Source organism: Peromyscus maniculatus, chromosome 2 (genome assembly GCF_049852395.1).
Source record: "Peromyscus maniculatus bairdii isolate BWxNUB_F1_BW_parent chromosome 2, HU_Pman_BW_mat_3.1, whole genome shotgun sequence".
In the NCBI taxonomy this organism is placed as follows: domain Eukaryota; kingdom Metazoa; phylum Chordata; class Mammalia; order Rodentia; family Cricetidae; genus Peromyscus; species Peromyscus maniculatus.
This window is the reverse complement of record NC_134853.1, coordinates 50,910,078-50,934,311: the sequence shown is the minus strand read 5'-3', so window position 1 is coordinate 50,934,311 and position 24,234 is coordinate 50,910,078. Positions and strand designations below refer to the sequence as shown.

General features: G+C 38.4%; 2 protein-coding genes across 4 annotated transcripts in view; both read left to right on the top strand.

Annotated features, from left to right (window-relative positions):
- The window catches only part of Ufl1 (UFM1 specific ligase 1), a 31,706-nt gene extending 23,212 nt beyond the window's left edge, over positions 1-8,494 (top strand). Inside the window, exons 13-19 of the mRNA XM_006979245.4 lie at positions 2,801-2,918; positions 4,149-4,312; positions 4,393-4,523; positions 6,024-6,104; positions 6,395-6,480; positions 6,920-7,100; positions 7,822-8,494. Coding sequence (XP_006979307.1) covers positions 2,801-2,918; positions 4,149-4,312; positions 4,393-4,523; positions 6,024-6,104; positions 6,395-6,480; positions 6,920-7,100; positions 7,822-8,040 — 980 coding nt within the window. The 3' untranslated portion in view covers positions 8,041-8,494. The remainder of the gene's footprint in view (positions 1-2,800; positions 2,919-4,148; positions 4,313-4,392; positions 4,524-6,023; positions 6,105-6,394; positions 6,481-6,919; positions 7,101-7,821) is intronic.
- A 4,564-nt stretch (positions 8,495-13,058) lies between these two features.
- Positions 13,059-24,234, top strand: part of Fhl5 (four and a half LIM domains 5) — a 38,487-nt gene continuing 27,311 nt past the window's right edge. The window contains exon 1 of one of the 3 annotated variants that reach the window (XM_042270941.2): positions 13,059-13,425. In XM_042270941.2, the coding sequence (XP_042126875.1) occupies positions 13,231-13,425 (195 nt within the window). In that variant the 5' untranslated portion in view covers positions 13,059-13,230. Of the gene's footprint in view, positions 13,426-13,814; positions 13,979-24,234 lie in introns of those variants that run through there. The other 2 variants (XM_042270942.2, XM_006979246.4) reach the window with 2 other exon arrangements.

Here is a 24,234-nt window from a genome sequence, read left to right as displayed (position 1 = left end):
TGAAAAGTAGTAACGCTGGAAATAAAATTACTGTCAAGCCGTGTGTGGGGGCACACAGTTATAATCCCAGCACTTAAGAGATAGAGGCAGAACCAGGCATGGTGGTACATGCCTTTAGTCCCAGCACTCAGAAGGCAGCAGCAGGGGATTTCTGTGAGTTTGAGGCCAGCCTGGTCTACAAAGTGAGTTCCAGGACAGCCAGGGCTCTCTGTTACATAGAGAGACCTTGTTTTGAAAAAACACCAAAAAAAAAAAAAAAAAAGAGGTAGAAGTAGAGGCAGAAGAACTAGGAGTTTAGGACCAGCCTTGAGTTTTTGTCATTCTAGACTGACTACATGAGATGCTGTCCCTAAACTAAATCAAAATTGGAATCAAGCTTAATGCTGGGGTGGTGTCTAGAAATACTGACTAAATGGAGAAACTTAGTATTGGCTCACTTATCTCACTTATTCATATAACTGTAACAAAAAGGGTGACAAATTTTAGAAGATGGAGACTAGGCATAAAAAGGAAAGAAAAACACAAGAAAACAGAAGTCTCTGGGACGACCAGGGCCAGCAGAGTGTTGATCCACATGAAACAAGAAGGAACAGTTCAGCACAACTCAGTAGCTAGGGCTGGGTCAGACTTCTCGAGTCTGACCCGGGTAGTTTGTTTTAGACATAAAAAGTACAGTACAATTTGGAAAAAGGTTTACTGGTATGACACAATCCCCTGTGCATTTCATCGAAACTTGTCAAAGTACATGTTACTTCTTCCATGAAGGTGGGTTCTAGAGATAAGTTCCATGTGTTACCTTAAAGGCCTGTGAGATAGTACAGAGATCATCTGGGCTATTAGCCACCTCCAGTCCTGCTTGTGGGAGCTTGGCATGGCCTGGCCCTACAGACAGAACAAGGATCACCCAGGCTAGTAGCCACCTCTATTCCCGCCTTCCAGGCAGAAAACAAGTTCTACATCTTTTCTTTTGAAAAGACAACCCTGCATGTTTAATGTCCCTGGTTTCCTAGTGGTATCTGTGAACACAAAGACCTTTGTGCACCCAATACCTCTTCACCTTGAAAGAACTCTTGGAAGTAGTTGAAGACATTGAAAGGTGAAGAATAGATGTTGGAAGCTGATACAGAGAGAATGACATGCTTGTTTGAAATTTTTCCACACATGGCTGCCTTGTTACTTACATCTGAGAGGGGATGAATTAACTGCTCTTGCATCTTTCGTTGCCTAGACTTCATAATGTTTGCCAAGGTTGACTCTGCAAGAGACATCATATTTTGCTTTTCTACTACAATTATATTTTTTTCCATTTTAGAGATAGGATCATGAAACATAATGCTGCCTCCTCTTTATCCCCCGCAACAATTTAAAAAAAAACCAAAAACCTCAAATATGATAATATGCTACTGTTTGCAGCCTCACAGTTGCCTAGACTTTCCTTTAAATAATCTAAGAAAGATTGAACTACCTACTGTTGTTAATGTGCACAAAGTAATGTTTATTAAAGGAAAGTGTCCAATAGAAACTGTTTTTCTGTCTGTCCTGATTCTAAACAGCATTGATATGGTGTTGTGTGTTATTCCTTTTCACTTTGTACAATTGTTTATGAATTCCAAAGATACAGTGGGAGCAAGAATAAAGAGGAATTTTTAAAAAGTTATTCTCTAATACCTGTAATCGTAGAGAAATGAGGCATGTGACATTCTTTTGTGTATAGATTATTGAAGCACTATAACAGTGTAAAACCATTCTACCTTAAAAGTAATTTCAGTGCTTTGAAAAGGGGTTATGTTGTAATCTCTGAAATGGAGGGTGAAATTAGGTTCTCAACTAAAATACAGAATTAAGTCAGTATGAAATATTACTGGAAGAAATGTAATTTAACAACCTACAAAAGGCTTATGGGAAGCAAACAGGAAAAAAAACTGTTTACTGTGAACATCAGGATTGCAAAGCAGATCTTAGAAGGGACTAGAACTTGAGTATCTGCTTCGAAGCTATGATTTCAACTTTTTAGATCCTCATTAAGACTGAAAATTGATTTTTGAGCCATTTTATTTTATTGCTAAGGTTTCCCTTGTAGAATCAATAATCCGACTTAGCTGGAAATAATCACTTGTAGAAGGGTATAGCTTTATCATTTATAATGAAAATATTGTTCACGTTCTTTGCTACCAATACTCTTTCAAGTAAGTGGTTAGGCATGACATTTCCACAGTTAACAACATTTCCATTGCACTGGCTGCATACTAATTTTGTTAGTCATTAGTATAGAATTGTCTTTGGAAAAGCAAAAACAAATGATACGGGTTTTTCTGTTTTCTCCCTTTGTATCTTTCCAAAAGGGTAAATTTTAACTTAGTCCTGTCACTTTCTGAAGCTCTCAGGTCACATATCCAGGGCTGACTAGACTTCAGTAAGCACTAAGTTTTGTGAAGAAGGAAATTCTGCTCACTATCTGTTGTTGAAAGAAGAGAAATCACTCTTTTCTGAAAGACAGTCTATTGATTGTCCTGATACCTAAATATTTGCATTCCCAAGTTACATGAGAGTGAAGAGTTCCCCTCATCTTGTGACTGTCTTGTGGAAAACAGTCATTTTTAAAAGAAGTTAAGAAAAATGATCACCTAAAAGAAATTCTACTATATGAATGTTTAAAATTTAACTTTATTAGATATTTATATTTGGAAATTGCAGTTTTGTTGACATAAAAATGCATTTCTGTCTGGTGAGGTATGTATTACCTGCCTGGCTTTTGCTGTTGAGTGTGTGTTTGTTTTCCCATTGCTGACATGTGTTACAGGAAAGAAGAAGCCAGACATCATGTTCATGTTCCAGGATGAAATTGAAGATTATTTAAAGAAGCATGTGCAAGATGCCCCTGAGGAGTTTATTTCAGAACTTGCAGAATACTTAATAAAGCAAGTATCTCTTACCATTTTTGACAGAATGCGATTTTTACTAAGATCTCCAAAACCACATTTTAGCTTTTTTTTTTCCCTAGAAAGAATTTCCCTATGTAACCACCCTATCTATCCTGGAATTCACTCTATAGACCAGGCTGGCCTCACACTTACAGAGATCCACCTGCCTCTGCCTCCCGAGTGCTGGGATTAAAGGTGTGCACCACCACCTTCTTGCTAGACTTTTTTCCCCCCAACCCTTTGAATTTAATTTAATCATGGAATTCCAAATTTATTTTCCTTCAGAGGCAGCTCAGTTCAGCATTCAGTAAATGCTTTGGACAGTGTGAACAGTAGAAGCTGAGACCCTTTGAAGTGTTCACTGAAGTTGGGGTCTTAGGTCTTCGCTGGGACTAATTACTAACTGGTCCCTTACATAGCATGAAAAATAGCATCTAAAAGGAGAAAGGGATCATGTCAATTTTGATTTAGTCTCTGGAAGGGGAAATTGACTTCAAAAAGAGTAAGATTAGAAACATCTACTTTGTGAATGAGTCAAGCTAATGTTACATGCAAAAATGAAGGAAATTTTACATAACTTAACCACTGTTAACCAGACCTGGTCATCCCTCAAGTTAGACCCAGCACCTAAGTCTCATAGTGTAATCCAAGAGCTCAGGTAATCTAACTTTTTTATTTTGGGGTAGAACTCTTATAGTGAGATAGTGAGATTTTTTTTAATATAAGTAAATTTTATGCATAAATATATTATAGAGCCATAGTCTATAAAAATAGGAAATAGATACTGCTAGTTATGCATCATTTTTTAATTAATCTGTTGTAGAGCATATAGGTGGTTTTTTTTTTTTTTGATCCATCATCTTAAATAGTACTTTGGAAATTGAGACCTTCTGTTGTGATTCCTGAGAATGAAGAACAAACTTATATTCTACTATTTTGCAAATTAATTTTAAAGGTCTGCTTAGATTTGTAGAGTGTTTATTACTATCATTCTTGTCATCTTTCCTGCAATTACTTTGAATACTTTAAAGTTGTGAAAAAGATTTAAAAGTCCATTTAAGTTATTGTTCCTGACCCTGTAAAACAAATTCTTTACTGAACCTTGCTTCAAATTAATTTTATTTGTTAGAAAGATGGAGGCATTTTAAAGTATTATTTCACTAAAACAAAATTTATTATCTACATAAATGGAGTACATTTGAATTAACTATATTTATGTTGTCACAGACCTCTTAATAAAATGTATCTTGAGGTGGTACGTTCAGTGTTCATGTCTTCAACATCTGCTTCTGGAACTGGCAGAAAACGTACAATCAAGGACTTACGAGAAGAGGTTTCAAACCTATACAATAATATCAGATTATTTGAAAAGGGGATGAAGTATTTTGCAGGTATACTTAATAGTGTCTTTTTTATTGATTCTTGTAATCCTCAAGGAAGTTAGTCTTCATAAAGTGTCCTTCTTTTCCAGATGACACACAGACTGCCCTAACCAAACACCTGCTGAAGACAGTGTGTACTGATATCACCAACCTCATATTCAACTTTCTAGCCTCAGATTTAATGATGGCGGTAGAGGACCCTGCAGCCATTACAAGTGAAGTATGTTAGTGATTTGCTTGCTGATTGATGTAATTTGAATCTAAGCACATTTTTATTTCCTTTCATTTGAAATAGTTTAAAGGGAAAATAAGAGTTTTTATATGGCAAAAAAAAATACTGAAGAATTTAAGTATAGTACAGTGCTTATATATTTTATAAGGATTGATAATATGACCAAACTATTTACAGTAAAAATATTTAATTACTCTGATTCTATGATAAATAAGACTTTTTCTAATTGTTTCTATCAATCTTTCCCTTTTACTTGTTGATTTATAACTTCCTTAATAATTAGTTTCTTAAGTTCACAATCATTTTTGTCAATGTCAGTATACCACTTAAATATTGAGATGAGCTCAGATTCATTTGTTTAAAATTATGGTCTTAAGCTACAGCCCAAGTCCATCATGTCTGCACTTGCCATGTGACGTAGAGCCATGGCTCAGTTACCTACAGGTAAAAGAGTTAACTCTATTCCTGTGGGAATAATAACCATTCCGCCACCTCTTTCTCTTCCTTCTTTTCCTTCTAGGACCATCTTATGGTTAGAGATTCAGGCAAAATGAGTGAGAAGGTATTCCTGTAGCTATCTGCATTTATAACTGGCTTTGAAAGCAGTAAAACCACACCCATCTAATGCTGTGACCTCTATTACTGTGGTTTGTCGCCACAGAGGTGGCATGATTTTTCTTGGTCTGGTGACTCCCTTATTTAATAAAGACCACCCTCCAACGCAGACGGAAGTGCAGTTATTTATCTCTGCTATTACTGGGAAGATACTGGATTCCTCCTCTTTCACTTTGAACAACGATCCCCAACACTCGGAAATGTTGCATGTCTCCTGTCTCTTTACCGACTTCCACTCTAGAAAGTCTAATTCTGGGAGTCTTTCCCTGTGACCTTAAACAGAGCTAAGTAAGGATTGATAGGAGGCACAGCAAGGAGGCTCTGAGTAGCCTGTCTTCCCAGACACGGCACACCAGCCAGGTCCTTCGGTCAAGCATTTCAGCAGCCCCTCCTCCCTGAAATGTACTAGAAGGAATGATCTGTCTAATCCACAATACCATGAAATTCACAGTATCTACATCTGTGAAAGATGAAGAACGCTTCCTTATACCACTTATCACAAAAGCATCTAGCCACAGAACAAGGTCCACTGCCCTTCCTACTGACATCCCTTTCTGTGTGAGAGCCGTGGGGCTCAGTGGCCCTCTTTCAGGTGGCACTGAAAAGAAAAACCCCTGGCTGTCTGTTTACCCAGAGTCTCCTCCCACATGGCCAGTCACTCTGGTCATTTAATACCACTGGGGCTGTAAAGATGAGGGCTCACGTTTGGCTAGCTCTATGATTCTGTAATTTTTATCCCTGGTTTGAGACCTAAATTTCAGAACACAAGATATATTACATAGTACTAAATATAATATATGGGGGGTTTATTTGTCTGATCTTATATCAAGCATATATCAAAAACACAACGCCAAAAGAATTTTTCCCTTACAGATAAGAAGAAAAATTTTAAGTAAATTGACGGAAGAAACCAAAGTAGCTCTTACCAAACTGCACAACTCTCTGAATGAAAAAGTAAGTCAGCACTAGCTGGTGACTCCAGTTAGAACTTTGTGGGTACAGCGCTGTGTGTACATGATTCCAGTCAGAATCATTGTAAGCGGAATCTAAAACTAGTAACTCTGTGTGTGGGTACCTTTTGGGGAGATGAAGGGGAGAGAAAGATGGGAGCATATAACATTTTCAGTCCTAAAGCACAATTTCTGTGTGCCAAATACTCTGTTAAAAATTTTTGTTTGGTGTGTAAAATTGCAAATCAGTATTAAATGTCTATAAAAGTAAATTGTGTAATTAAATGTCTTCAGAGCATAGAAGACTTCCTTTCTTGTCTGGATTCTGCAACAGAAGCTTGTGACATTATGGTGAAAAAGGGAGACAAAAAAAGGGAAAGGTAACGTTCGTTCTCTTGTTACTCCTCCTCAGCATGAGCTACTTTCATATCTGATATTGGAGTGTGACTGTCGAGGGATTCATTGAGAGTCTACTCACTTCCCTAATCCAACGATGATTCATCCTGGGACGTTGTATTAGATTTGAGACCTTCTTTACCTGAAACCTTATTTAAGTCACTGTAGCTTGTTTGATTCCAGCAACCGAAGAAAGTATACTTTCTTCGGTTTCCTTGTCTCATAGCTTTGTAACTTCTTAGCATGTTTATCTACCTGTGCCAACTGAAGTTAAAGTAGTGTGTATACAGATTGTCCATATTTAAAGAATTCCTTAAAATGCTGTGGAACCGAGTCATTAAACTAGAGAAGGGAATGATAAAGGGAAAATATGTAAACGGTGAGCCCTTGTTAATTATGCATGTCTGTGATTGTGCTTTGCAGACAAATACTCTTCCAGCATCGGCAGGCGCTGGCGGAACAGCTGAAGGTCACAGAAGACCCCGCTCTTGTTTTGCACCTCACATCAGTCCTGTTATTTCAGTTCTCAACCCACAGCATGCTCCATGCACCTGGAAGATGTGTCCCACAGATCATTGCTTTTCTTCAGAACAAAATCCCAGAGGTATTGCATTTGAATACATGGGAAATTTTTCAAGCTTTTAATCTTGGAGTATTTTGGATGTGAATCATTGCCAGCACTGAGAGAGAGAGAGAGAGAGAGAGAGAGAGAGAGAGAGAGAGAGAGAGAGAGAGAGAGAGAAAGCCACTAATATCTGTCTGTATCCAGGAATGGGGACAGTGAGTTAGGGGTTGTTTTGTTTTGTTTTTTATAATTGAGTATAGTGCAAGAATCTTTTAGCATTCTCTAAGATCCATGGTGAAAAGTCCTCTAATTTTAGAAGTTAAGTTTTCAGAAAAGATAAAAGAATGTCAGAACTTCTCTCTGTTTCCCTAGTTTTCATTTAGCTTTCAAGGACCCCTCCAAATGTCTTGTCCAATTCGTCTAAGGAAGCCAACCCCCAGCTAAAAGCAATCTGGCTTCTTTGACTCTTATGATTTTGAGGGTTTTTTTTTTGTTTGTTTGTTTTTTATCTTTTTGATGATAGAACATAGCTAAATCAGCTTCCTATGGTGTAGTCTGCACAGGCTTTCCTTTTCCTGATCTGCACCCTATCTGCACTCTGAGAGAGCACAGACCTTGCTTGCCATACTCAGCTTTTCATTAACGTGGCCATTGTTTCATGAAGATAAGGCCTTTCAGTTTGTACTGCTCAAACAAATCTACTTTATCTGGTCATAGAAAATCAGATGTGCTTCGTACAGGTTCTTTGTTCTTTTCACAGGACCAGCATACTCTCCTGGTGAAATATCAAGGTTTGGTTGTAAAGCAGTTAGTCAATCAAACTAAGAAGAGTGGACAGAAGGAAGATCTGTCCTCTGATGAATTAGACAAGGAACAACACGATGTCACCAATACCACCCGGAAGGAGCTTCAGGAACTGTCTTCATCAGTTAAGGACCTTGTTCTGAAGTCCAGGAAATCATCTGTGACAGAGGAGTAGTGCCCTTAATTTACTTTTATTTTTCCCAAAGTTGAAGATAAGTGATCACCAAATTAGTCACTCAGCACACCCCAGTCTCCCCTGTTAATCCTCCCCACACAATGCAAATAAAACAGTGGTGTTGCATTAGATGAAAATCTTATGGAAATTTTTACAAGTTGAGTTCTCCATGAAACATTTTCTTTTTACATAATCCTATGTGTAATTTTTAATGTAATAAAAGTTCTTCAAGGAGTTCTGATTCTAGAACATATTATATGCTTTAATGTTTTCAAGAAGTTAAAATGAAGAATAAAATAGAATACTTTTCAACTCTAGGAAAGAAATTGTTTGCTATTTAATTTCTAAGTGTCATTCCTGTATTTTGGCAGATATTTAAAATAATGTATTTTTTCATGGAAAAAAAATGTCTTTGTTATGTCTGAAATAAAAATGAATCAGTTTTACTTTTAAATTAATAGAGAATGCTTTAAAACTAGAAAGTTTCAGATATATTTTGTATCACTAAGCTCCAGCTCTTGCTTTTGACAGATAGAAGGCCTCCGACATAAATGTTTGCAGAAGCCTGAGAGGTGGCTTGACAGGCGAGGACCCTGGAGAAGCAAGCCCCAGGAAACAGTGAGGGCAAGCCTGAGGTCACTGAGACAGTGCAAGGCACATTGTATCGTGGGGAGGCTGAAAGAACCGGGGTGTTTCTTTGATTAGATTTAGATTTTGTTTGTTTGACTTCAGTAGCTGCTTTACCCTGAGTTCTTTGTTGGAACCTGTATAACAGGTAGGTAGGCTGTTCTTTCTAATGAACACAGAATCTGTAAGTGTGATTAAACCAGGCAGAACTTTTATTCTAAAAACAGAAATTATAAAATATTTTCTTTTTTATTTTTGCTATTCTTAGTTAAGGCTTACTAAAATAGTTCCTTGGAACAATAATTCAAACCAAGTAAGTTCTAAGCAGTGTCCTATTACTTTTCAAAAAGTTTAGATATTCTGTGTAATAAAATGTTTAAAGAATGCTGATTTATATAATGCCTTAGGTGGCATTGTAATTTATATATTTTAAAAATGTTTAAATACAAAATAAGACTACCTCTTTTCCACAGTGACAGAGTATTAATACTGCATGGAAGTAATTAATTACTAACTAAGCATTTGTTAAAGTTTATGATGGAACTTTATAGAAAACATTAAGGGGCTGGAGAGGCGGCTCAGTGGGTACGAGCAGTGTCTGCTCTTCCAGAAGACCTGGGTTTGATTCCCAGCACCACCCACATGCCTGCTTTGTAACTCCAATCCCAGGAAATCCAATGCCTCTGGCCTCTGAGCACCAAGCACACCAGGGTGCATAGTCACACATGCAGACCAAACACCCTCCACACAAGAAAATGATAGACATGATTCCACATGGGTAACTTTCTATTGCATATTTTCATATAAGCAAAAGAAGAAAAGGAATAAATTCTCTGTGACTCCAAAATTATTTTATTTTTTTATTCAGCTTCCAAATTAATAAATACCTAGAATTTCAAATTTTGTTTAATAACATTATTTGTTTCAGGAAACACCAAAGTAATCCATGTTTGCATCACACTCTGCCTATAAAAATACAAGAAATGATCAGATAAACTCATTTTAATTTCACTTACAAAAGTAAAGTAGAAAAAAAGTGTAAAGCTTTGTTAATCTTACTTGCATTTATTTTATTTGTCCCAAATGTTATTTTTCCTTAGTAAATAAAAAGTGTTTGTTGTTTTATAGATAAAATTATATAGCTGACTTTGTAAAGAATTTATTTCTGATATATTCTTAACGGACTGGGTTGAGAACATTATTTAAAATAATGTTGTCTGTTCTATTAAATTTTATATGCTATTCTGAAAGTACTTAGCAAAAGCAATCTATATAATGCCTCTATTTTGAATTACTGATTGTTAAAGGAAGTGATATTTTTATTACTCAAAAATAATACCTTGCTTCCTGGTGTTCTTCATTGTTTGAAAGTTTGCTGTTAATCTTTGTAAATCATTTCTCAGCCAGATTTCAGCAATTGGATAGCCATGTTCTCATATCTGTAGTCAGTAGAGCTATGAGAAAACATGCCCCACTTGTAATGTTCGGTGTGTTCCATCTGTAGACAAGTATAGTCAGTGGAAACCCACTCCTGACCTGACCCCCAGAAGATAAGGTGACTGGGAACAGGTACATTCAGAATCTCAGTGTGCTTTGAGCAAAAGCCACAGTGCTATAGAGCGTGAGTGAATGGAAAGTGGCTGGAGCTCTGTGGGGGACTGACTACCTTGGACATTTGGGAAAGTGCTTTACTCAGATAATGAATGAGACCCAAGTGTAGCAGAGAGCTAGACAGACAAGGAGCCATTTATGGCTTTTGTTGAAATGTCATCAACCCCAGGCCCAAAGGTTTTCTTTTTGTTGTTTGTTGTTTTTCTGTCAAAAACTACTTATGACAAATTGAATGAAAAAAGGGTGGGGCAAAAGGTTTGTTTTTATTTTTGTTCTGTTTTTCACTTAAGTTCATGAAACCCTTACTTCAGTGTTACATAAGGAATAAGATTTAAAAAACTCCTCTGGGGTATATATTTTCCACATATGTCTTGAGTCACTATTATTAATAAGTTGTTATTTTTAATGAATGACATTTTTAAATATTAAAAAAATTAAATAATTTAAATAACCTTAAAGGGTCTTGCAGATTGTTCTACTTGTTTATTGCAGCCATTATTCATAGCTTCTGTACAGATGATATTTTATTGATTTGGAAAGTCTCAGTATATTAAGTAAAAGCCTAGAAGGCTAGCCGAGCATGGATAATCATGGCTTCCTACTGTGTGTCCTCTCTTTTACTACCCTAATGTCCTGCTCCCTCCCTGTCCAGTCACAATTCACAACTCGACACTCGTCAACAAACAAGCAAAAAAAAAAAAAGAAAGAAAGACTTTTTGAGACTTTCTGAAATGTCCAGGTCAAGTAAGAAATTTATATGCTGTAGCAGTTTGCTTTTGGTTTTGGTTTTTAGGCTTTTTTTGTGGGGAGTGGTTTTTTTGAGACAGGGTTTTTCTGTAATAGTCCTGGCTGTCCGGGAAGTCACTTTGTAGACCTCAAACTCAGAGATCCACCTGCCTCGGCCTCCTGAGTGCTGCGATTAAATGTGTGCGCCGCCACAGCCTGGCTGCTGCAGTGGGTTTTATGAGAAAGTCCCCCCATAGGCTCCGATGTTTGAATACTTGGTTCCTATTTAGTAGTGCTTTTTGAGTAGGTTTGGGATGTGTGGACTCAACAGGAAGAACACCAGTGAGGTTTCAAGAGCTGCATGCAATTTTGAGTTTCCTCTCTTGTTTCCGGCTTGGGTTCACAATGCGAGGTCTCAGCTCGCTGCTTCCGTCCCCATGCTTGCCTGCTGTCACACCTACCTGCCATGATAGTGATGCACTCCTATCCCCCTGGAACTGTAAGTCCTTCCCTCTATAAGGTGCCTTAACCATGATGTTTTATTACAGGATTAGAAGAGTGACTAATACATATGCTTTTCTCTTTAATTTGCCTTTTGTTATCAGTGAACCTAGAAATGGGAATACTTCCTTATAGCTATGTACTATGTAGTCCGTCTTTTCTGACTAAGTATATTCTGTAACTCTGAAGCTATATATAAACATTTATCCAAATACTTATATTGCCTTATGTAGTTAACATATACACACAAAATTCTAGGGGAAAAGGGTAAATATTTAGGTTATGCTGGAAAGTAATTTTAAATTCTGTATTTTTTTAATTCTTCCAGAGTTTAGGCAACATGCATTTTTATAATTCAATAAGACATTTTATAGTAAACATCACTCTGTAATAATATAAAGAAAGGATAAGAGGGAACCACACTAAGCAGAGGCAACTGTTTGTAATTGATAAAGCAATTTCTGTAGTTCTATTACATCTGGAATGACGGGGTAATGAATGATATGCCTAAGAGATGTTACTTACTAAAGTAGAGCCAACAGAAGCTGTCAGAATAGAGGCTGGTAGAGAGAGAGTAAGTGAGGGAACCTAAGATCTCAGATGACAGGTGGATACAGTGCCATGCCCTGAAGAGGATATAGGAAGAAGATAAAAAGCCTCATTCAGGACTGAGATGGCTACAAGTCACAGACGAAGATTCCAGTGATCACAGGCTACACTCCGGCAACCTAGTAGTGCCAGGGCAGATGACACCAAAGGTTTGCTGGTTGGAGTATGTAATTGTGAAGTGGCTCGTAAGGAGCACCGTGGAGTGCAGAGAAACACTACCTAAGGGGAGAAAGGGAAGGGGGACCAGAAGAGTCCCTTAGTGAAAGGAAAGAAGCGGGCTTCCAGAGCAGGCCCGGCCAGAGGGACTTCCTGTAAAATGTGACAGTGCTCTGGGAGATTCTAGTCAGCAGACTTCATGATCCTAAAGTGTTTGTTTGTTTGTTTGGGTTTTTTGTTTTTGTTTTGTTTTGTTTTTTGTCCTTTCTGGTGGAGAGTTCAAGTGAAAGACAAATTGCAATAAACTGAGGGGGTCAATGAAGTTGAATCCATGAGTGTAAGCCATTCTCTTGAAGAGTTTGTGTGTAAACCAAGAGGGCAGTGACCTCATAACTGGGTGGGGACATGGGTCTTGTGACATCACCGAGACTGCTTCCCTTCTTGTAGGTGGAAGAAAATTCCTATTTTCATTAGCAAGTACTCAATTCTATCACTAAGGAAAGGCAGATATGCTTTTGCGGATCAAATGTTGTTGCTAATCATGTTTCATCGCAATGCCCCACACATAAAACCCAAGTGAGTTTGACTTCAGGAAATATTAACATATGCCTTCATGGCTTAAAACAAGGACAGTGTAATTCTGGTCAGGAAATAAATCAAGTTATGACAGGGTATTCTCTTCTCCCACCTTCTAAACTGAAGGAATGGTCTCAAATGGAAATTCTAAGAACCAATACCATTTGTCACACAGGTCGGTGTGACCCACTGAGAATTCTCGTGCCCAAGCCTCCCTTCTGATACAGTGGACTTCTCTGGACACTTCATAGTTTGAAGATTTCAAAAGGCCAGATGAGTTCATGCTTAAATGAAGTCACATAGTGTGGATAATGACAGAATAATTGGTGCCAGCCCCTGGGGACACAGGCAGAAGTCCAGCCACACTGCAAGTGACATAACATAATGACAGGTGACATAACAATTGGTGCCAGCCCCTGGGACACAGGCAGAAGACCATCCACACTGCAAGTGCAGAAAGCAGGTAACTGTCCTGAGTTGTTTCATTCACGTCCAACCCTCCAAGTTCTCAAATTTCCCAAGAAAGACGTGGTGGAGGCAACCAGCAACGTTTCAGCTGCTCTACAAAGAACTCCAAAGGTGAGAGTTCTCATCTCCCAGACAACACAACAGGAAAGACTGCCCTTCAGATGTTTCCTACCCATAAGGAGGATTTGGGTAGCCACCAGAAAACAACCAAAACTGGATTGATTAAGAAAATACAAAACAATACTTTCGGGGAGCACTTTTTTACAGTTATGGCCTTAATTGAGCTTAGTCAGTGGAAAATCTCAAGTGTATGTGTCTATCTGCATAAGTGTTCTATATTTTAAACTCTGGGGCTTAGCCAGATACTTGAGCTGCTAACACTGGTCAAATTTCCCTTTAAGGATATTCTGAAGGGAAGTTTTTCCTTGCGGTTTTAAGTAGAAATTGACAAGGAGTGGTTTTTGGCTGAGGAGGAGCCTTGTGTGAGGTCACAGAGTTGGAGGAGAGAGCCTGTTTTTTCCTACAAAGTTGAAAGGCTGTAGGGAGGGTTAGTGCTGATGACCCATTCTGTTCCTTCTGGAATTGACATGCCTGTGATTGAGAGGTGAATCCACCATCTATCCCGGACTCTGTAAGTCAAAGGAAAAAGCAGCTTGAAGAAACAGTGAGTTTTCTCTAAAGTTTCCTTTGTTTGTTTATATGGCATTTTAGGGCTTCTTAAAATTTTGCACTGTGAGATTTTTACAAACTTTCCAGGAAATGCTTACGATAAACTTTTGCTTGGAGGGTGGGTACATACCATGAAGCCTTGGCTATTAGAGCTGATTCCTGCTTGATATTCTTTTTCTTGAGTTTTACAGATTCCTTATTTTGATGACACTCATGGAGGCAGCATGGTGGCAGGTAACTGGAATTGCCTCCTGGGTTTTTAATTGTCTTCATACAGGGACATTTTCCTTTTTCATAAAAGGGCAAGAGGAGATATTCCAGGTTTTATTCTGCTTAATTTATTTGAGTGAATAATGTTATCATTGGGATATTTCATGACTGAATTATTCATACAGAACATACCTTAAAGTCTTAGCCTTTAAGTAAAGGGGTTAATCAGAAGCCTCCTATATTCCAGAAAAATCTTACTACAGTCTAGAAGCAGGCATAGAACAATTCTAGTCTGTTTCCAGAGGTTGAAGTAAAATGCCTCTGTGTCCCACTCCCATAAATATATGATATATGCATCTAAAGTGCTGCTTTTTGAAATTGAGATGCCATTATTTGTGCAGAATGGACTCATCTGTCTCCCTTTTTAGGCATACCCTCTTTGGTAACTGTCATCCATTAGAAACCAAATTCAGCATGCTAGCTATTTTGGAGTATAGAAATGTGAAAACTTAAAACATTAATAAAATGAGCAATTCTTGTACCTACAAAGAAAGAAAATATTTGAGCCACTTTGGTCATTATTTCAGGTTTATAATACTGCCATGGTAAATCCTAGCAAATTTAGCACAAATACATGTACATCGCAGAAAATATTTCTAAGCATACATGTCAAGATAGATGCCTGAAGTCACAAGCCACGATGCTTAATGAGGAAGGTCAACGCATTGTGTCTGTTTTCTGCTTCTATAGATTCCCATGTTGACCTTAGTTGAGTGCCAGTTTTCCATCCAAAGCGATGTCATCTCACTGACAATCAGCTTTCTCTCCTCTTCAGCGTGTTTGCCCACAGCAGTATATTGAGTAAAGATGTTTTAATTTGGATTATGCAAGCCTAAGTATTTTCTACTTATAATACTTACATTATCTACTTATTATACTGAAAATAAATGTTTTTATAGAACATTTTAGGGAAGCTTTGTTTTTGTTTTTGTTTTTGTTTTTTTGATGGTTTTCAATATAGGCCTCTTTAGAAATGAAAATCAAAAACTTCAACTCATGAAAGTTTGACTCAACTGTCAGTTAAAGCTTGTATTTCATTACTCTTGTATAAATAACATCTTCCTGTCTTGGGTAACCACTGATACCATAGAAGGGCCTTTGAAGAGAGGGATGAGGAGTGGATAAGGGATGTTTCCCTTAAAAACACCTCAAATCCTCTCAAAATGATCAGCTTGAAAGTGTTCCTGCCTCTAAGTCAGACCACATGGCTCATGTGGCCAACAGCCCCGTCTCAGAACAACAACAACAATAAACTGAATGTAGTGGTGTCGGGGCACCCAGGGCACCAGCTGGAGTGTGACAGGGACAGCACTAGGATCCTTCCAGAATGGCCTAGTAACTTACGGTATTTCTGTCTGCTGCCTCTTTGGCCCTGGCTACACATCTCTCTGGTTGTCTGACAACATTCCCAAACTTCACACATTACAACCAGGTACTTCCTTCTGCTTCAAACTGTACTTCCAACAGGTACACGCTCCTACAATCAAAGATACCATGATCCAGGCTGTGACTCAGCCAAGACCCCGGATAGAGTCATCTCTTCCCTTCTCTTACTCTAGTCTTCTTTCACTTGGTTGACATTAGCCCTTTAACTGATTCCCTGCTGCTAGTTGAAGGAATAGCTCCCCTCCTCTGCCCACCTCTTGTTGAGACCTTATGAGCCCAACCTCCATTCATGACAGCTTTGCATTCTGAGTAAGTTCTGGTGATACTAACAGTCTACAGACTTCACTGAAAGGCAAGGGGAACTCTTGGACTGGATGAGCCGGTTCTCAAATAACAGTGTAGCAGCATCTCTGGTTGTCATTAGCACTAGACAAAAAAAATTGAATACATTAACCATTTTTTCTGTAGTGTTAAACTGGCTTAATCTAGTTGATGAGTAAATGAATTAATAGGTGAAAATGAGCAGATTACAGGCAGGCATATTTTCCTGGTTCTGAAAAAAAAAAAGGTAATCATTTGATAATTTTGTCAGAAGTGTTAGCACTCTTAAAAATATTAACCATCCTATGATTGTGACATGTAATTAAGATGAGGCTCCTATGGGGAATGGGGTCTCTATCATAAATTTTGATTAAATGCCTGCCAGTGTAGAACTAACCATGCTTCTAATGTGCAGGTTTTCTTCACATGGAGGTTAACATTTCTTTAGCAGCTGTGTGGATATGACTATCATTTGGGAAAATGTAAATACTGGCACTAAGCTGCTATGCAGTCTAAATTAAGATTCTGTTTCAAAAGTGATCTCCAGGAACATTTTTATAATTATGCTATGACAGAAACTTCTAACCTTTGACCAATGAATTTTCTAAATTGAACAGCTATACTTTAATTTTATCCAATATTTCTCTTATTATCAAAGTGATACTTTACAATATTTGATTTCCAGAGAACTACACATTAAAACATTTAAAAACTCTATGACCTCAGTCAAGAGGCTTAATATCTCGGCATGTTTACTTTTTAAAAATATTTATATAATTGATATTTAATTTATTCCATTTAATTTTCACTTAAAGCAATATACACATTTCATCATTCTGTTAAATACCATTACATACACCATGTTGATGATGTCTAACATTATTTTAAAAGTAGAGAACCCTTTCAAATCCTAGCCAAACTTAAGCTTATTTTAGCAACTGTCCAGAAGGCTATAATTAAAAGCACAAAATATATTTTGAAAATGCTAATCACTGGTCAGCAAATATTTATATAAAGAGCCACGGATAAACATTTGGGGCCTTAAGACTAGTGACCCTAGTGTTGCAGGTGCCAGGTAGCCAAAGCAAGAGTGCTAGTACATGTGCATAACTGCATTCCACTGCAACTAGCCAGTGTGCCGGCCATGAGTGTGCTTGCATTCCACTGCATCTAGCCAGTGTGCCGGGCACGAGTGTGCTTGCATTCCACTGCAACTAGCCAGTGTGCCGGGCACGAGTGTGCTTGCATTCCACTGCATCTAGCCAGTGTGCCGGGCACGAGTGTGCTTGCATTCCACTGCATCTAGCCAGTGTGCCGGGCACGAGTGTGCTTGCATTCCACTGCAACTAGCCAGTGTGCCGGGCATGAGTGTGCTTGCATTCCACTGCAACTAGCCAGTGTGCCGGGCATGAGTGTGCTTGCATTCCACTGCAACTAGCCAGTGTGCCGGGCATGCACTAAGAACAGGTTCTGGTCCCACTGCCTGGGGGCCTCCCAAACAGTTCAAGCTAATCAACTGTCTTACTTATCCAGAGGGCCTGATCCAGTTGGGGGTTCCTCAACTATTGGTTCATAGTTAATGTGTTTCCACTAGTTTGGCTATTTGTCCCTGTGCTTTTTCCAATCTTGGTCTCAACAATTCTCATTCATACAATCCCTCCTCTTTCCTGCCTTTAATCTTAGCACTCCAAAGGCAGAGACAGGTGGATCTCTGAAAGTTTGAGGCCATTCTGGCCTGCATATTGAGTCCCAGGCCAGCCAGGGCTGCATGGTGAGACCCTGCCCCCCCTCAAAAAAAAAATCATTGTTTTCATGGGGGGAGGAGGATTTTTTTGTTTTAGGTTACACTTTATAATAACCAGGATAAAAAGAAAATAGATCATGACTCCTCACTTAGTAATTACATTAATAAAGCATAATTATAACACTTTTAGACTCTTCGTTCTTCCCCTTTCTCAATACATGCACACACAAAGTCAGATAAGAAGGAAACCACCTGTTTTATAGTATACATGTAGATTTAAAATTTTCACTGAATCATGTTGCTTGTCTTTTTGGACTTTTGAAACAATCAAAATTAAACAACTATAATATGTGAATCAATTTATTACCAATTCATTATTGTTAAAGCTGTCTTAGGAGAGGACAACTTGTGTGAGAAGAGGATCCACCCCTGCCCCAAACTGCACTTTTCCCAGTGGGGAGACATGGGAGGAGCACCTTCATAACCTGGGCAGGTGCTGAGGGTGGGAGGATCACCTTCATAACCTGGGCAGGTGCTGAGGGTGGGAGGAGCACCTTCATAGCCTGGACAGGTGCTGAGGACAAGCAGAGCACCTTCATAACCTGGGCAGGTGCTGAGGACAAGCAGAGCACCTTCATAACCTGGGCAGGTGCTGAGGGCTCCTTCCAGGAAAGGCACCTGGCTCCTCAGCAGAGTAAATGAAAAATGTTGTGCGTGGGAGCCCTTCATTCCCAGTTACTTACAGATGAAGTGATTGGGGGGTGGGGGGGTGGGGGTGGGGAATAGAATGAGTCAATTAAGGGTGGGAAATTTTATGCTCGGTTCTTCCAAATGAGAGAAACTCATGCAAAAGAAGAGAGAGGGATAAAGCTTTTCTCATAGGACCTTTAATTCAAAAACTGCACTCTGGGTCTGTCTTCAATATTAGTCATACATGAAAATTGTTGAAATGACGAACAAGATAAAAATTTTAGTTACTCTGTCATGCATCTGCTTTTCCAATACTGTCTAAAACTGGACAAGAAGAAAATTTTGCCCTAGACTGTAGTTGTGGCCATGCAAAGCTGAGCTCTTAAGGCTCGAACAGTAGAAACGGCTTTACCAGTGACCATCAGTTGTCAGGGCATGGCCAAGGAGGCTGCCGGAAGCACTTCCTGCAGCTCTGCTCCACTGTGACCCCCACCCACTCCCCTCTATTCCACAGCCTGGACTGTGGCTGCCCTCGGCTTTGGAAACTCTCTCACCTTTTCTGGGTCTTTCTGCTATTCAGCTTTTAAGACATAATTCTGAATTCTACCTGCAGTTTTCTGAAAATTATTGTGACTTCCCTGAGCACCCCATTCACACCTCAAAGCATTTTCAAGGGTCTGCTTTCCTTTCTTCTCACACTTCTTTCATCCACGGATGTTCCTCAGGCTCATTGCAGACGGTTAACGCAACAGTCACTAGGAACCTGGTTGAAAACAGGCTTTCCTCTGCAATTTCTGCAGAACAGACTACTAACTAGAGATGATGAGAGCTATGGGTGGTAACTTACTGAGAGCCATGGGCACATACAGCCAGAGTCCAGTCTAAAAGAACGATGGAGTAAAGATGTATCTCTGTCCTGGTTTGGTTTCTATTCCTCTGATAAATACCGTGACTGGTGCTGAGGACCAACTTTGTCTAAATCTTTGAGAATTAGAACAGATAAAAATAAAAGCTGCATTTTAAATATTGCTCTCCACTTACTGTCATCATTTTAATCAACAAATTTTAACTGATTAAGAGTTTGCAACTCTCAAGTAGTGGTATCACCACTGTACCAGCTATAATTTTACTTTTAATCACATTCTGGTGAGAAGTAGATTACAGACCTCATGTATACATGTCACAGCCACATTATTGTAGGTGACGAGCCAGAAATTACTGCAAAACACATTTTTGTGTCTCATTTCCAATAGCCATAGTAATCCAATAATGATCACAATAAACAAAAACAAATATGGACTTGCACTGAATATTACATGGAACTTGTGCTTCCTTTTGAAGACAATTGGCTTCACTTTGTACAGCTGCCAGCCCGTTGGCTTCAAATACAGAACAAACCTCTGCATTTATGGGTAAGAGGCTGTTACCTGGCAGTAACTAAGACATGGTAAGGGGTGCAAATAAATAGCAGCCTTTCCCCCCCTTTTTCCTATTTTCAGAAAACACATCTGTAATGAAAGCCACCATTAAAAAAAAAAGCTTTCTGCCATGTGAAAAAACAAAATAAATTATATCTAGTAAGTGCTAGAAAGCTGAACTATTTTTACTAAATACTATGTCAGTGTAAAAACAAAACAAAAATAACAGTGTGTTCCTCTGAACCCAGTTTCTCTTCTTGTTAGACAAGAGAAACAGAACAGAGAACAAACCAAGGACTTCAAAGCCATCTCGGCTGCCAGACTTAGTGTTTCTGTGAAAGTGAGATCACAAGCACACTTTAAGCGAATGGGAACATAAATGAGCCCGGAAGGGCTGTGTCGTGCAGTCTTGCAGGCCATCCAAGGAGTCTCCCATCAGAGGCCCCCTCACCGACTCTGCCCTTCTCCCATTACTCCTTCTCTTCATCTTTGCTGAGAGAGTCTGATTTTTGGATATGGTATTGCATAGAATATTAATTGGCTATATAACTCATTTGTTTTAGAATGGATGTTCTTTCATGAGGAAATGAGATCACACAAGGTGAAGTGAGGTAACAATTTTCTTAAAGTTACCAAAACAGTAACAAATAAAAGACAGCCTTTAGCATCTAATTTGAGCTGATCTTAAAGGAAACCTTTTTCATTCTTAGCTCTTCAGTTAACTAAGCTTGGACCTCAATAGATCACACATGGAGAATTTGTAATGTAAAACAAGGGTTGTTTAAATGAATTTGGATTAACACTGTGAAGCCATCCTATTAAACATTTGCAAATTTTGATTTGGAGGTGCATTCAAATTTCCCAGGTGCCTCTGGAAAGAAGTCTGAAGGCAGGATAAATGCCTCCTTCATAACTTAGTCCCCACGTGTAACATAGTGGTGTTAAAATAAACTGAGTTTTTACATTCCATATTCAAGACCAAGAGACTATGTACAGATATGTGCTGAGATTTAATTGAAATTTTCGAGACAGGCAATTTCTGCCCATGATACAAAGTTCTCTACTACAAAAAGAAAACCTAGTGCTCCATGCATTGCCAACAGCACACTGTCCCTTGTGGTTGCAATAATGACTGCCTTTTTAAGTAAAACATTGGTTCACTGGAAATAGTGTAGATTTCAAGCACTATCCAATGTTATAGAACTATTGTATGTAAGAGATTACATACACATACTTAAATTTTGTTACTTTTCCTGTCTATTCATACTATATTTCCCACATGCTTTCCTCCTCCACAATTTTTACATTCTATAATTACTGGTAATATTTAATATAACCTGATTGATACATGTTATCTAATTTGTTCTATTGGTATAATATAAAAAAAATTACCCTGTAAGACATATTACAGTTACATTTTGGCATGTATTTAGATTTTGTCAATACACATATCATTGCCAAAATATGTGGTATAATGCTGATAATGCACTGTTTTGAATAGTATTACTATGAGCTATCACCCCCCATGCCATGAACACTGTCAACTGAGATTAAAATTTGCAGGTCAATTTCAAAGTTCATGACTATAACAAGGAGTTTATGTGACATACGATAAGCCCTTCCTGGTGGCCTGTTGCTCTTCCCAGAGATGCCTAGGACTAGGACCTCTCTCCAGGTCTGTGGAGAGCTGGAAAGAGCTCTAGTTGTCAAAACTCAGCCCTGTGCTACTCAGTCTCATGCAGACTGGAGAAGAGTCTGAAGACTGCAGGGGCCTCCATTTTTAAAGGAGAATGAAAGTGTGTGAAATGACAGTGAATCTGTAGTTCACACCTTTGCCCATCAGCAAAACCTCTGCCAGACCTGAACAATGGTAGGGTTTTATATCCAGTGACTTAGCACATCCATCTATAGGAAGAGAAACATGATTATCTGCAGGCTTCTTAGAAATCAAGGAAAATACGCCCACCAAACCTACAGGAGGCACTTCAGACATGAAGGAAACACAACAGCATCCCTCATAGAACATTCCAACAACCTGTTTTGTGGGCCTTGATAAATCTGATAAAGTAGGAATCCTTCACAAACTGCCATCAGTTTCATCTGAGACATTTTAAATTACCTGGTAGATGGGAGGTGCTGTTGGGCTCCAACTTGAAGACCAGCTTCAAGAAGGTGTGACTTGTTTATCCTGAGCTTAAGCTTTGGTTATGAGGGATACAGCCCACACTGAAATATGTGCAACACAAGGCAGAAGTTTAACATTTCTAAGAGAATCATAAATAATTCAAATTAGACAGATCTCAAATCACATAATTTCTGAATTTGCTCTCATAAACCTTTTAATTGAAACTGTTGAAGATTTCCTTAGAAGGACCAGAAATTATATCTTCTTTCATTCTTGTGTTTAATGATAAGATCTTCAGCATTACTGTACACACTAATGCCAGAAAATTTCAAAGGAAATGGGATTTGGCTAGTCTGCTACAAGCTCAAAAAAGAATGTGTGATTGGCTATAAAAGCTTATTTATTGCTTTTTCTTGAATAACTCAAAGTTCTTCCTCCCTTTTTTTTAAACTGGAGTTGTCATTTAGATGAATTGCAGATTAAACAAAAACTGTTCTGTAGACACTATTAAGTAAATAATGTCTATCACTAAAAATCACTGCAAAATAAATATATTCTTCATTTAACTGAACAACTTCCAATACTATCCATATATTAGAGATAGAAACTATTTCTTATATTTAAAGGCATATTTATTTTACAGAAAATCATAGAAGATAATTTTTGTTTGATGTTCTATATTATGAGATTTTTTAAAAAAATTTTAAAGATTACAGTGTTAGGATCAACCCACTACAGCATAGTGATTAGAACCCTGAGCAAGGCCCTGACTTCCTGGAATAGGAATTTTTAACTGGCCCTGCTCTGCAGCAATGAATATATTGGTCATCTTGTTTGTGGTGACTTAATGGAGTGAGGATTGCCTAGTGAATGAAATTATTTTAAAATATTGGAGAGATGAAGTGATCAATCGATTTTCTAGTGCTCAGCTCCTCACCTCTTTATGGCTTCTAACTGAGATCACTAATGGAGAGTTCATGGAAAGGCCATAGCTTCTCTTTCTGATTCTGTTTCCACAGACCATGGCAACTTCTTCTGACCCATGCACCCAAATGCCTGTCTTGGTGAGGGTTTTCTGATGATTAATTCGAGATGCAGACATGGCCCTGGTGATAGGCTTGCTCCTTCCTCAGTAGTCTTAGTTTCTACAATGCCAGATGGCAGTTTTTGCTGGCAAGCTTGAATTTTCCATTGGGCGCAAGGGAAGCCATTAAGAACAATGTTGGGTGTGCAGATTGATGACTGTCCACCACCACTCAAATCAGCTACCAGCTGGCAGTAGTTAGGAAGGTGATGAAGCAATTTCCAGCTAAGAAAGCATGACCAAAAACAAAATAAAAATAAAAAACCTGACATGATTAATAGCTTTCTGGAATTTTACAGATTGCTTGCTGACTATCCAAGGAGCATACAGAAGAGGTAGATGACACTTGCTAGTGTGTATTAGATTTTTCCTGATAGGCTCCATCACTAGGAAACAGGATTGCATTGTCTCTGACATACACAGAGCTTGTGTGATACTATTAGATATATCAGCTCTTTAAATCACTCCTAGTCTTTAACAAGGTCTGATGCTAAGATTCCCAAAAAGGCCTCAAAGAGAGTAAGACAACCCAGGAACTGGTTTTGCTTTTCTAAAACATTTTTTTCCAGGAATGACCAAGCAAGAACACAGGAAATGGAAGAAGAGGTTGAAATCACACCTTCTGAAACTTCCATCATTCTTTTTGTAATGATGGATTGAAAGAAAGCTGAGATATGGTTAGGACTTGGAGATACATTTACCTTACAAGCAAAATTCTTCTTGTCCTGAGAGTTGCTTTACACCAGTGGATTAAAAATCAAGGGTAGCATGAAGCCTGTGAATTGTTAGAGTCCTTTGCTTCTTGAAAGAGCGAAATGTCTGAAAAAATGTTATGCGTTTACCTTGGTGAGAATGATGATGTCTTAACTGTTTCAGTTAATGGCTACCATCACAGCACCATTCTAAAAGTAATTTCTCCATGAAACCATACAAAGTGCCTTTTTTTTTCCCTTTGTTCATCTCCACTGAATTAATTAACATATGGAAAGGTCTAGTCAGCTGCTCTGTTTCATGGGAGAGTACTTCACTGGCTCTCATGAGAATTCATGTTTGAACCATCCACACAAAACATTTGAGCTTCCAACAATCTGAGCCTGCAAGGATTCTCTAGAGACTAATATCAAACATTCCACCACAATTCTCTGTTGCTTGTTTTAGATTATTTTTGATTGATGCCCCGAAGTTATGGCTTTGGTTATTTTAAGACTGTTGA